General features: G+C 46.9%; 1 protein-coding gene across 1 annotated transcript in view; it reads right to left on the minus strand.

The window, feature by feature from the left end:
• Positions 1 to 13676, minus strand: part of myo10l3 (myosin X, like 3) — a 44008-nt gene that overhangs the window by 6102 nt on the left and 24230 nt on the right. Inside the window, exons 13-25 of the mRNA XM_068746500.1 lie at positions 13415 to 13515; positions 13064 to 13130; positions 12469 to 12561; positions 9811 to 9879; positions 8977 to 9059; positions 8772 to 8880; positions 7698 to 7778; positions 5942 to 6066; positions 5733 to 5847; positions 3018 to 3124; positions 1542 to 1925; positions 1427 to 1457; positions 526 to 1353 (exon numbers count right to left, since the gene is read on the minus strand). Of these exons, the coding sequence (XP_068602601.1) occupies positions 526 to 1353; positions 1427 to 1457; positions 1542 to 1925; positions 3018 to 3124; positions 5733 to 5847; positions 5942 to 6066; positions 7698 to 7778; positions 8772 to 8880; positions 8977 to 9059; positions 9811 to 9879; positions 12469 to 12561; positions 13064 to 13130; positions 13415 to 13515 (2193 nt within the window). The remainder of the gene's footprint in view (positions 1 to 525; positions 1354 to 1426; positions 1458 to 1541; positions 1926 to 3017; positions 3125 to 5732; positions 5848 to 5941; positions 6067 to 7697; positions 7779 to 8771; positions 8881 to 8976; positions 9060 to 9810; positions 9880 to 12468; positions 12562 to 13063; positions 13131 to 13414; positions 13516 to 13676) is intronic.

Raw genomic sequence — 13676 nt, forward strand, 5'->3', positions numbered from 1 at the left:
TGAAGGATCTGAAGGCAGATTGTGTAGATGCCAGTTCAAGTCCAGAATTTGCTTGACCTTGTTGTTACTGTGTTTTCAATCATCCTTGCTACAGAGCTAAGACACACTCCCACACACACACACACACACACACACACACACACACACACACACTATCCCTCCTTTCCCTCTGACATTTAGCTGACCTCCTCAGCAGAACCAAAACAAATAATGACACTAGTGCTTCACTCTGATCCCAACTCAACCTGAGCCGTTCAGTGTGTTGACAGATGAGTCAAACTCGTGAACATGTGTGTGGATTGCTGGTCGGGGGGGGTCGAGCTGCTGAATCATATATATAAAAAATACCTGCTAGTAGTTTAAAGTAGATCAAACATGGAAACTGTTTCGTTACAATCTGATGGATGATTATTTTTCGACTCGACTAAGCGATATTTTTGGGTTCTAACGTCCAGTTTGAACAGGAATAACTGTGTTTAATCTACGTCTGAGATGGTCACAAATTCCTCCCACATGGGTTCTCACCGAGTCTGAACTGCCTCTGAAGGAGTCCAGGCTGTTGTGGGTGCAGGAGGATTTCCGTAGCACCTCCTCATCCGTGATATGACCATCGTTGGTGCTCGCCCCCGAGCTAGCGCGAGTCTCCTCAAACTCCTCCTGGTCGTAGTCTGACTCTGTCTCTGCCAGATTCACGTGGGATGGCTCCTCGCTCGCGGGCTCAAACGTTAAGCTCCTGCTGGCACTCTGGCAGGAGCACCTCTCTCCATTGGTGACTGCGGCAGGAGGAGGCGTCATGGAGGATGGAGAGCGAGCTGTAGGAGGGACATGACTCAGCCTGTTCGGGGTGAGAGAAGAGGTTTTCGCAGGTGCAGGAGAAGAGGCTGTGTAAAGGGCGTCCGCTATTCTTTCTGCAAAGGCGGGTGGAGGAGGGGGAACACTTTGGAAAACGTCCTTGTCCAAAGGAACCACAGCCGGAGGAGGGAAGTCAGGCAAAGGAATGCACTCGTCCTCAGCGTGGAAACCCTCGTCCACTTCCTCCTCAGCCAGAGGGGCTGTGGATTCAGTCAGATCATGGAGGTTCTCCTCACTCGAGAGGGATGGCTCCAAACCGCCAAAGTCCAGGAGCTCCAAGAACTCCGTGGCCACACGAGAGGCCTCCTTCTCCAGCCTGTAGATCTCAGCGTCCCTCATCTGGCGCAGTTCCTCCTTGGAGACACCTGAGAGAAGGGAGACGCCGTCTTCCTGCTGCTTCTGCAGACGCTCGATTTCCCTCTCGAGCCGCAGGATCTCCTCCATCTGACGACTCTCCTCCTCGGAGGTGTTGGGGTAAGACGCCGTTTGGGCCAGCTCCTCCTATCGAGATGAAACCTATTTAAGTACCATCACACTCGCAGCATCACATTGTGTCTAATTTAAACCCATTTACCTTTTGACAAACACCATTTACCAGCGAGCTCCTAAAAAACAAACATATTTAGGATGATCAATGAGTGGTAGATAATTATGACATCACGAAAAGCAGATCACGAAAAGGGGATTACAATCTCTCATCTGCATCTGCCATCATCCTCCGCTCTTCTTCTTGCAGCTTCACCAGCCTCATCTCCTCCTTCCTCATCAACTCCTCCTCTTCTCTCCTCTTTTTCTCCTCATCCATTAGCCGCTGCCTCTCCTCCTCCTCCTCCCTTTGCCTCCTCTCCTCCTCCATTCTTCTCGCCTCCTCTCCTCGCCTCCTCTCCTCGTCCTCTCGCTTCTGCTTCTCCTCCTTGAGTTGGCGATGGACGGATCTTCCCAGCCGACCTCTGTGGTGTCTCTGCAGGACGATGGCGGCCAGGCGCAGGCGCAGGAACACGCGTCTCCAAAAGTGAGCGCGGTAGTTCTTCTGGATGGTGACGGCGCTGGACAAAACCCTCTTGTATTGCTTTCTGGTGGGAAAATCAAACGCACACATTCAGTCTTGCACCACTGTGGGCGGCTGAGTGTAGCCTTGTTACAAATCAACTACGCACTGTGCATGAATTCAATGCACACTCATATAAACACACACACACACACACACACACTGCTCTGACTTTCTGACCCTCATCCTGGCCTGGTCTCCACAGTAATCTGTCCACGATAACGTTACAAATAATAACACAAAGGCATGACTTGTGTCTTTGGGGAACTTCCTGAGCCTGTCCTGAGCAGGAGAAGCTCTGAAGGGAAGCCGTCCATATTTCAGCACGCAGGTGGAGCGTTGCTGAATTACAGCACATGCCTTGGAGGTTTTCTAAATGACCGTGGTGACGGATGTTCTGTCAGAGAAGCAGCCTCTGTTCATTTTGAAAGGCGGATGCATTCAGTGGATAAATCCAACACCAATAACTCAAACCTTTTTCATGCTCATAGCTGAACGTGCTTTTCCAACTTCACATCATTTCACACTTCATTATCTTTTACATTTACTCGTCAGGTGCTGGAGATGTTGTGTTGTATGTTTTTTTTTTATCCCATTAAAAAGTTCTGGATGTCTTATGCCTAACTTTTTCCAAGTCTGAACAAACCAAAGGAGTGTGAACTCTAATTCCTCTGACTCCCAAAATACGGATTCAGTCTGAGAAAATGTTCATTTGATAGAGTTCTGAGAAATGACACATAATCAACAATGGGGGGTTACAAGAGATGCAAAATGCAGTACAGTAGTCTTTTGCACAACAAGAAAATCGATAGTGCAAGAAATTTGAAGTCGGTGCAACTTCAGCTTGACGAGTTTTAGCATCTTTGGAAATGTTGGGATCTCAAAAGGCAAGTCAGCAAGTTTTAAGAAGTGCATGCACTGACTAGAGGATCTATAAAGTAGATACGGGATCTAAACCCCCCCCCCCCCCCACCACGGTAAACGCTTGTGCATAGGCATGCACAAATGCACATAACCCCCCCCCCCCCAAACACACACAGGCTGTACACCTCTAATGCAAAACAAACACTGCCAACTGTCGCTGCCACTCACCCCTCCTCCACTCTCCACCACTCACCTTGCCACATAGCTGAGGATGTGGGCGCGGATCACCATGCCAGCCCTGCGCCGCTCCTCTTCCCTCTCCTTCTCCAGTCTTTGCTCCAGGGCCTCCTTCAAGAACACCTGCAGGAGGAGCAGCACCACAACCGACCGGGAGCACCAGAGGAGGGGGGGGTGTGAGGGGTAGGGGAGGAAGGAGAAGGGATAGGTTAGTTCCGCGGGGATGTGCAGGGCCCCTGTCGTCTGCTGGCAGCGCCCTGTGCCCACTGCGGAGGAAGCTGTGGTGCAGCTGAGGCTAGCAGGCTAACCGCCCTCCCTGACTGCTGGCACAGATTCTGCAGGGTTGCTGCTGCAGCGCCTCATTGTGCTAAGGCGTCCTTCCTGAGTGTTTCCCTGCTGCTGTGCTTGGAGCTCAACTGGCGTGCAAAGGCAGAGAGGCTCAGAGAGGGAGGGGAGAGGCAGGGAGCGATGGAGGGATGAGGGGGAGGGATGGTGGCTGGTGTCCAGATGGAAAGCCACGCCCCCCCCCCCCCCCTCATCGCCCTTCAGAAGGAAGGAGAAAGAGTTTATTTAACTCTTCCCTCACTCCTGGAGATCTTTCGAAGGCTGGCACGCGCTCTCTGGAACAGATAACAGCCTGAAGCTCCAAACATGAAACTCCGTAGAGGAACGATGTGAAATTATGAAGCAGAAGCGGATTTGATCCGCCTGAGCATGTGAGCAGGCTGATGTGTATCTGGGTTAACTTGATAATGCCGTATTTGTCTCTGGCGTCGCCCCCGTGAGGCAGATCTCTCAATGACTGCGTGTGTGTGTGTGTGTGTGTGTGTGGGCGTGTATTTGCGTCCCAGATGTTCTGCTAATCAAATGATCACACAGCTGCAGCCCTGCCTGTGAGAGACTGTGAGAGGAGGAAGCTTCCACTTGGTCTACATCCTTCCCTTGTCTTAAAACAAATGGCTTGTAAACACACACACACACATACAAAATCCATGCAACCTCACCTAGGCCCGAGTTCTGGGCACACACTTCCTCTGCACACAATCAGATCATATATAATTACACACAGATTGTTTCTCCAAAGGGAATTTAGCCCCCCTCTCCACAGCCCACACTCCCACTCCACAGCTCGCAGAGACCAAAACTATTACGTTGCCATCAAAAACAGTAATGTGGGACCGGCAGACTCAGAAAGACGACGCACTTTTGGGGATCCTCAGTTTAAACAGTGCCCTCTTTTTCCCATCCTTCCTATGCAGACAAAACAGACAAAGTTATAGCCAAAGGTCCAAAATGCTGACCCTGGCTGCTTACCGAAACTTCACATAGATGTATATATATATATATAGTATAAAAGTATAATAGACATAAACACATGTGCTTTTGCGGCTGTGCACTGAGCACGTATTTATTACAACCAGCATGTTTGCCATGTGTGCAGATGACACTAGTTCAGACATGGGCAAACCCAGGCCCGGGGGCCATATGCGGCCCGTTGGTCTTTTTAATCCGGCCCGCCGAACTTGTCCAAATTATATCATTAAATATAATTGTATTATAATTGAACCTCATTCATTTGACCTTTTCCCTGTAATGCTACCTGTAAAAGGCCAAATCCTTTAATGCAATAGCTTTCATGTGTCATTTATATTAGCTCACACAAATACTCCATCCATCTGTGCTTGGTCCGGCCCCTCTGTCAAATTTTAGAACCTATTGTGGCCCGCGAGTCAAAAAGTTTGCCCACCCCTGCACTAGTTCATGGTCTGTCAGCCAAATGGGTATTAAAATCAAAGTGTCCTTTAGGAAACCAAGAAAACTTGAAACGTCTCATTGATCTCAGAGCATCAGAGGAACCACATCTTAGAGCAGGAAGTGCCGTTGGACCTCTGTGGATGTAGCTCATTTAGAGAAAGCCTCGGAAACCGTTTTATTCATAATCTCTCTCTCTGCTGGGTGTCTGCGCCGCATTCGACAAAAAAGGGAGGAGCTTCCTCTGTCCAGATCAAACAAGTCATTAAAAGTCAATCATTCAATGAGAGACAGAAGAGCGAGTTTCGAGTGTGGGAGTTGATGACGGAGTTTGACAATTAGAGGCGGAGAGAGAGGGGAAGAAAACGAGCCAGCAATAAGCACAAAGAGCTGGACATCATGGCGTCTCCAATGAAGGAGAAGCAACTCTCCGTCACCGCCCCCACATCATTCACTGGGAGTTTGGTTTTTGGAATGACTGAGTGTAAAGAGACTAACAGTGTTCCAGTTACAATAATGGATTACTGTAAACCTCTGCAGTTACAGGAACAATCGTTGGTGTCAGGCTTTCTGGGAGAAACATGTATAACCATGCGGTCGTCAACAGGAACGCAGTAGATTGACCACAACCGGCCTGAAAGATCTTTGGGGCCTGAGTCACAAGCGGGGCCGTCCTAACTGTGGCACGCAGTAACAGTGTAGGAGGAGGAACAGCAGTTTGACTTCTTAGGAAAGACCCCGTCCCAGTGGACACCATACTGGACCCACATGTCCTGACTTCCTGCAGCTCTAATGTGAATTTAGACGGATAAATTAAGGGCTGGGGCTAAGTTGGGGTAGCGGCTGTGGTTGCTCTGAGCATCCAGGGCATGAATGCATGTAGAGCTTAAGTGACTCCTATAAGTGACAAAAACAAGTCGGGGCATGTGCGTGCATGTATGTGCACGTGCGTGTGTGCGTGTGCATATGCGAGCTCCACCTTTGTCTTCCCCAGCTGCCACTCTTTCTCGCCGTTGTCGCGGAGTAGGAGAAGCTCTGAGCAGCCCTGCCGCTCATCGTCTGAGTGCATTTTGTTCCTCAGGATCATCTTGTACCTGTGAAAACAAAGACAAACGCATAACAATGATCCAAATAAACTTCATTCCCTTGTCCACCATAATTTGAAATCATTTCTGGCATCTTGCAGACCTGCCATAGAAGTCCTTAAAGGTTCTGCGGACCGGGAACCCAGCCCTGCGGATCTTCACAGTTTCCAACATCCCGGAGTATCGTAGCTGGTTCAGGACCACATCTGGATCGAACTGGTTGGGCCTCTGGAGAAACAAAAAATCAAAATGTCCATTCCCCTCAAAGGTCAGTAACACTAACAACTCAATATTTACTTGATTATGCAATTTTCCAGCAACTGCTATAGATATAAATTTGACCCACACGCAGGCTTTACTCAGAACAATTGATGCTGTGATTATCTCTTAGTGGGAGATGTGGGGTGGCTGCACACTGGAGCCCGCACACCAATTAAAACACATTTAACTGCTGAGTCAAGTAGAATGTGAGCTAGAAAGCAAATTACCGCAGGTTACTGCAAAAGAAATATACACCATCAGAAAGAAACCTAAACGGTGTCGAGCGAGACCGATCCAGATCCAGAACAACAAGCCTGTTGTTACAGATGATCCTCAAGCCCTGCTTGCACTGCACACCTCTGCACTGGCTGCCTGCTCAGAGGGATCACACCAAGGCCACCGTCACCCAGAGGACACAGCCGGGCAAGCCTCACCCACGACCACAGCATTCCCTGAATGCGTCGGCCTAATTACCGGCTAATGCTACTATGCATGGAAACAGATACACTAAAAGGGGGGGGGCAACGACACCCGATGATGGTCGTAACCAAACACACATAAACGTGCCCCCCCCCCCCCCCCCCCCCACCAGAGAGCTCTGAACTCTGGCCTTTAGCAGGGGATTTAGGCCGCTGGCAGAGGTACGTACAGTACGTTGACTTGTTTCAATGAAAATGAGCTAACCCTTCCCACTGTGAGTGTGTTTATGTAAATGGTGCAAACACACCGTAAGTGTGTGTGTGTGTGTGTGTTTGCAAGCAAGCATGCACACACACACACACTTGCCAGAGGTCTGTGCATGCGATCCAGCTATTCTGCAGGATCTACAGAGGCGTGGCTTGTCTCATCTTGACCTACTGAGGCCAGGTGAACGAGCGTGAATGAGAACAAGTGGGTGAGAGAAGAGCAGGTCTGCAGAGAGGAAGACAATGCAGTCTTCATGCTAATGAGTAAAGGAGAAGGTGCGGAGTGGCGCAAAGGGAATGGGAGGCGGCTTGCTGAAAGGCGTGGACGATCAGCACACTGTGAACATTAATAAGTAACGGCGACAGAGAGAATATCACACCGAAGCCGATGGACGCTCCCACAGAGAACAATCATAGTCATAGAACCAGTTTCCTCGTGATACAAGAGCCAATGAAAACAGCGGGATAACAGCGCAGGCTTTGGAAGAGACTTGCAGTTATGTGGTAACGAGCGGTGGAAGAAAAGAGGCCTCGTAAATAAACGTCTGGCTGCACTGTGGTCTTACTTTAGCATTCCACTGGTGCAGCCAGATCAGCGGCGCATTAGCCAAGCCACTGACCCCTGACCTCTGGTGAAGTGGCAGGAATGTGTTCTTACACCGCCGTTACAACGTTTCTCTTTGCACCAAAGCAAGGGAGCAGCAGCGGTTTATTGGTCATGAAAATAAGTGGCAAAAACAAAAGGAGAGTTGCTCTTCAAGTGGGACGTTTGTATGACTTTGCGGTAATGAGACTAAATATTAGCTCTGAGTAATGGGAGCTATGAATAGCCCCAAGGATGTTTAACTTTGCAGGCGCTGACCTTGACAGGGCCTGGCTGGGTTTCTGACTTTCTGCATTTACATGACCTACCTTGTCCATGTTTGGTTTGATGCAACGCACAAAAAACGGGTTAGAAGCACTTAGTGTGGCCATCAGGGAGTGAAGAGAGTCCTACAATGCATCAGGAAAAAGAACAATCAGATCAAGAGAGCAGGGGAACTGGATCTTCAGGTCAATTACATGTCTAATTAGTTCTTCTGGACAGTAATATCAGCTACAAGTCAGCGGTCAAGTTGAAATCCAGACAGAATACGTATTATTATTTGTTCAGGGCTTCTTGTGTTTTTCATGGATGGTATCTTTTCCTGACAGAAATCAGAATGCTTTAAAAACTTTTTTTAAATGAGTTTGAGCAGCTTAAAATGAAGCAGCGTCAAGAAAAATGTTGTCTCATTTTCTACAATATTGTTACAATACATTCTCTCAGCCTTTGCACTGTGCAAAATGTTCATCTACAAATCTCGTCACTGGATCAGAAACATTTAAATGACAAAGAAAAAGCACAATACTGAACTTCTCTCCAAAATGTTGTCGAGAAAAAGAATGGAGCAGCAGAAATGAGAAATACTCAAGTAAAGCGTAAAGCAAGAGAACCTCAAAAATGAATGATCTGTTGACATAATGAATCATCTCTGGCTGCTCATCATTCCGACCACGTTTGTCTGAAATCACGTCCACAAAACAAAAACCAGAGGATCCTTGAACCTCTCAGTCTTTGTCCGCTTCTCCCCCCTCGCTCCCTCAGACAGCCCGTCTCTGGCGAGGCCTGGCCTGGCAGAGCTGAGCGCCATCGGCCCCTGGTTGGCCCCTCTCTGCCCAGCCATCAACCCTAATCCCCCGGCTTTAAACACTGCAGGCCAGGGCAGCCTGCCAGATCCTCCCCCTAACCCTTCTCTCCATGCTACAGTTAGGACATGCAAAACTAAGTCCCCCCCCCTACTGCTGCAACCACATATCATACATCCCATCAGCCATTATTGTCTGCAGATCAAATTCACTGACTGCTTTCTGCCCGTCTCTCTGTTTATCCGTGATATTTTTCTCATGCTGAACCCGCTTGCTCAGAGAAACTGGGATCTGGGACGGTAGAAGTTTCAGTCTCACCCTGAACTGAGAGCTGACGGTGGGCTTACGTCGGGCCGTGCCCATCTTCAGGGTCTCGTCTCCACTTCTGCTACCAACGCGCTCGAACAGGTCAAAGATGAAGTCAAGCCTGCAGGCAGACGGTGAAAGACCAGGTGACTGTCAGTTACACGCATGACCTGAACCTTACAGGCAACACGCCGAGGACAGAGTGTGGCATGTTCACCTGCTGTCTTTGAGAATAAACAAGATGTCGTCCCTGAAGGTGTCTCTGTTCTTCTCAAGGATCCCACGTACATCATAAAGGACCTGCAACAGACGTGAGAGCAAGTCAGAGCCCAAGTTTCTATCTATAGCGGGCGTAAGAACCAGGCAAGGAAGGAAAGCAAGACTTCCAGCTCGAGTAAAATAACAAATAACTTAAGAAAGTAATTAAATTAATAGCATATACATATAGTACAAATATACATGTAGGAGTTAGACCAAGTATAAAAGCAGAGGCAATCAAATGGCAACTTGCCAACAAGGTATAACCCAAGGCTAATAGTTTGAAAAGAAATCTGTCTGCTGGTCTTAGCTTCAGCCAAAGGAGACGGCTCACTAGCGTGTTTTACGAGCAAACAGTTTGAGTTATAAATAAATGTTTTACATGTGACCCCTGAGTTCACAAAGTGAGGAGAAGTTGTTGTTTTTCCACATCTAACAAAAGGAGACTTAATTTGAATCAACTGGATTTCCCTGACAAGAAGATAAAGATAATCAAATCTATGGGACGATGGGAGATTTCTCCTCGCTAAACTTTCACACACACACACACACACACACACACACACACACACATCACTCCTGCTCTGTCCACTCAACCATGATGTTCTTTTATTTTCTCTCGCCTTCCTTCAGAAGTCATCCCTGCCACCCTGCTAGCAAAGGCAGGAGATGGTGATGGTGAGGAAGGGTCGGGCAGATCCTGCTACGACGTCACCCCCACAGGCAGCAGGGAGGAACGTGAGCCTGGTCTCGTGCCGCATCGGTGACAGTGTGTGAATGTGTTGTTGATTACCTCTCCGGCATAGTGCTTGATGCCAAACTGGTGGTCGTTCACTCTGGGCTTCACATAGTATGGGTTTGTCTGAGGAGGAGAGGGCACTGATTGGACACTGGTTGTGCTGATGTCAGCACTGAGCGCGTCTCGTGGTTGACGTGACACAGCTCCTGTTGTTCTAACCCAGGGGTGTCGAACCTGTGCCGTGGAGGGCCGAGAGGCTGCAGGTTCGACACCCCTGCTCTCACGCCTTGCACCTTTATGACAAACGCCTCCGGTACAGGTCGGACAGTTCTTAGAGCAAGTCGTAGAAAACGCCTTCTGGGTTTTCCGAGGACTCTCTTTTCTCCCGCACACAAAGCTGCTCAGGCCAGGAGAATGTGGGATCACATTTCAGCATTGTTTTACTTGCATGAGAGTGCAGCTCAGGGGCGTGCACGAGACACACACAGAGGTGTACACTGCTGCAGCAGACACGCCATTCGTCTGCCAAGAGGGATGCGTCACTCTTTGTGGCTATTCTTCAGCTGCGATTCAGCTTTGATGGGACAGAAAGCACCGCTGCATGCTCAAAAGAGGTGTGTGTTTGTGTGTGTGTTTGTGTGTGTGTTTGTGTTTGTGTGTGTGTTTGTGTTTGTGTGTGTGTTTGTGTGTGTGTTTGTGTGTGTGTGCGTGTGTGTGTGCGTGTGTGTGCGTGTTTGTGTGCGTGTTTGTGTTTGTGTTTGTGTTTGTGTTTGTGTGTGTGTTTGTGTTTGTGTGTGTGTTTGTGTGTGTTTGTGTGTGTGTGCGTGTGTGTGTGCGTGTGTGTGCGTGTTTGTGTTTGTGTTTGTGTTTGTGTGCATGTTTGTGTTTGTGCGTGTGTTTGTGTTTGTGTTTGTGTGTGTGTTTGTGTTTGTGTGTGTGTTTGTGTTTGTGTTTGTGTTTGTGTTTGTGTGTGTTTGTGTTTGTGTTTGTGTGTGTGTTTGTGTTTGTGTTTGTGTGCGTGTTTGTGTGTGTTTGTGTTTGTGTTTGTGTGTGTTTGTGTGTGTGTTTGTGTTTGTGTTTGTGTGTGTGTTTGTGTTTGTGTTTGTGTTTGTGTGTGTGTTTGTGTTTGTGTTTGTGTTTGTGTGTGTTTGTGTTTGTGTTTGTGTTTGTGTGTGTTTGTGTTTGTGTTTGTGTTTCTGTTTCTGTGTGTGTTTCTGGTTGTGTTCCTGTTTCTGTTTGTGATTGTGTTTGTGTTTGTGTTTGTGATTGTGTTTGTGTTTGTGTTTGTGTCTGTGCTTGCGTTTGTGTTTGTGTTTGTGTTTGTGTGTGTTTGTGTGCGTGTTTGTGTGTGTGTTTGTGTTTGTGTTTGTGTGTGTGTTTGTGTTTGTGTTTGTGTTTGTGTGTGTGTTTGTGTTTGTGTTTGTGCGTGTGTTTGTGTTTGTGTTTGTGTCTGTGCTTGTGTTTGTGTTTGTGTTTGTGTTTGTGTTTGTGTTTGTGTGTGTGTTTGTGTTTGTGTTTGTGTTTGTGTTTGTGTGTGTGTGCGTGTTTGTGTGCGTGTTTGTGTGTGTGTTTGTGTTTGTGTTTGTGTGTGTGTTTGTGTTTGTGTCTGTGCTTGCGTTTGTGTTTGTGTTTGTGTTTGTGTGTGTGTTTGTGTTTGTGTGTGTGTGCGTGTTTGTGTGCGTGTTTGTGTGTGTGTTTGTGTTTGTGTTTGTGTGTGTGTTTGTGTTTGTGTTTGTGTGTGTGTGCGTGTTTGTGTGCGTGTTTGTGTGTGTGTTTGTGTTTGTGTTTGTGTGTGTGTTTGTGTTTGTGTTTGTGTTTGTGTTTGTGTTTGTGTGTGTGTTTGTGTTTGTGTTTGTGTTTGTGTGTGTGTTTGTGTTTGTGTTTGTGCGTGTGTTTGTGTTTGTGATTGTGTTTGTGTTTGTGTCTGTGCTTGCGTTTGTGTTTGTGTTTGTGTTTGTGTTTGTGTTTGTGTTTGTGTTTGCGTTTGTGTTTGTGTTTGTGTTTGTGTTTGTGTTTGTGATTGTGTTTGCGTTTGTGTTTGTGTTTGTGTTTGTGATTGTGTTTGTGTTTGTGTTTGTGTTTGTGTTTGTGATTGTGTTTGTGATTGTGTTTGTGTTTATGTTTGTGTTTCTGTTTGTGATTGTGTTTGTGTTTCTGTTTGTGATTTTGTTTGTGTTTGTGTTTGTGTTTGTGTTTGTGTTTGTGTTTGTGTTTGTGTTTGTGTTTGTGTTTGCGTTTGTGTGTGTGTGTGTGTTTGTGTTTGTGTTTGTGATTGTGTTTGCGTTTGTGTTTGTGTTTGTGTTTGTGTTTGTGATTGTGTTTGTGATTGTGTTTGTGTTTATGTTTGTGTTTCTGTTTGTGATTGTGTTTGTGTTTCTGTTTGTGTTTGTGTTTGTGTGTGTGTTTGTGTTTGTGTTTCTGTTTGTGTTCCTGTTTGTGTTTGTGTTTGTGTTTGTGTTTGTGTTTGTGTTTGTGTTTGTGTTTGTGTTCCTGTTTGTGTTTGTGTTTGTGTTTGTGTTTGTGTTTGTGTGTGTGTGTGTGTTTGTGTTTGTGTTTGTGTTTGTGTTTCTGTTTCTGTGTGTGTTTGTGTTTGTGTTTCTGTTTGTGTTTCTGTTTCTGTTTGTGTTTGTGATTGTGTTTGTGTTTGTGATTGTGTTTGTGTTTGTGTTTGTGTGTGTGTTTGTGTTTCTGTGTGTGTTTGCGTGGACTCACTGCATGTCGGCTGTGCAGTTTCTCCAGAAGGGTGTAGTCTGTGCCTTTGGGGAAGCGACTTTCCTCATTGATAAGAGCCAACATGCCCAGTTTCTAAAGGGGGGAGACAGACGGGAGGACAGGGTGAGACACACTTGCACTCATCCCATTAGGACACATCTGAAAGCTTTTATTGTGCATTCGAGAAACGATGATGTTTAACGATGATGGCTTAACACTTCTAAAGAGCGCTGCTCCGGCAGCAGGAAGAATCCCACAGAGGCTAAAATCTTCCACGTGTCTGATGTTGACCTCTAAAACGTTGCCGCTGTACGCCCTCCTCTTCAGCAGAATCTCAATGTGAGCCATCATCATTATAACTACGGTGATAAAATAACACCCAGGAGCCTTAATGGTTCACCTCATCCATACTTCCAGTTGTGGGTTGGTGCACATTTCTGTGCACACAACACGCAAAATGAGACGACATAATGATAGAGTGGTGGATGGAGGTCTGTGTAAGCATGGTGTGGCGCCTGGGTCGGAGACTCTGGCTAGCGGTTAGCGGTCGATCGAGGTGGTGGCTTCATTCAGCCCGGGTCTTACTGACTGTTACCTTTTCTATGAGATCCAAACACTCTGCATTGTCCATCCAGTCTATGGCCTCCCATTGGATTCCCTCCCTGTGAGGACACACACACACACACACACACACAATACACACAATACACATGCACCATATTTCACTGATTTGACACACAACAAGAAAACAACTGTCTGAAGGGAGAAACAGATTTGATTCCAAGCTTTCGGCAGTTTGCCTTTGTTGCCATAAAGAGGCCCAACCCCTTTCCGGAGCTCTGTCTATGTCCAGCCAATTAAAAGCTTTACTTTCGACACATCCACCAGCGTAGCAGCCCAATCTGTACAGATGTGTGTCTCTAGTTCTTTGGGTAAGTATCTTTACCTGTTGTATTCCAGCTGTTCCAGTGAGAAGATGTGCTTGTTGAAATACTCCTGGAGTTTCTCGTTGGCATAATTGATGTTAAACTGTTCAAACCTGTTCACCTGCGGGACGAAGAATACAAACCATCAGTTATTTAGCTTTCCTTCAAACATCTTTTATGAGATGTAAAAACACACACATTTTAAATAGTGGTTTTACTGACCAAAAAAAGTTAAACTTTCTGATTAAAAAGAACTCCCTCTCTTATCAAATGTACAATCCA

Source organism: Brachionichthys hirsutus, chromosome 12 (assembly GCF_040956055.1).
Source record: "Brachionichthys hirsutus isolate HB-005 chromosome 12, CSIRO-AGI_Bhir_v1, whole genome shotgun sequence".
Taxonomy (NCBI): domain Eukaryota; kingdom Metazoa; phylum Chordata; class Actinopteri; order Lophiiformes; family Brachionichthyidae; genus Brachionichthys; species Brachionichthys hirsutus.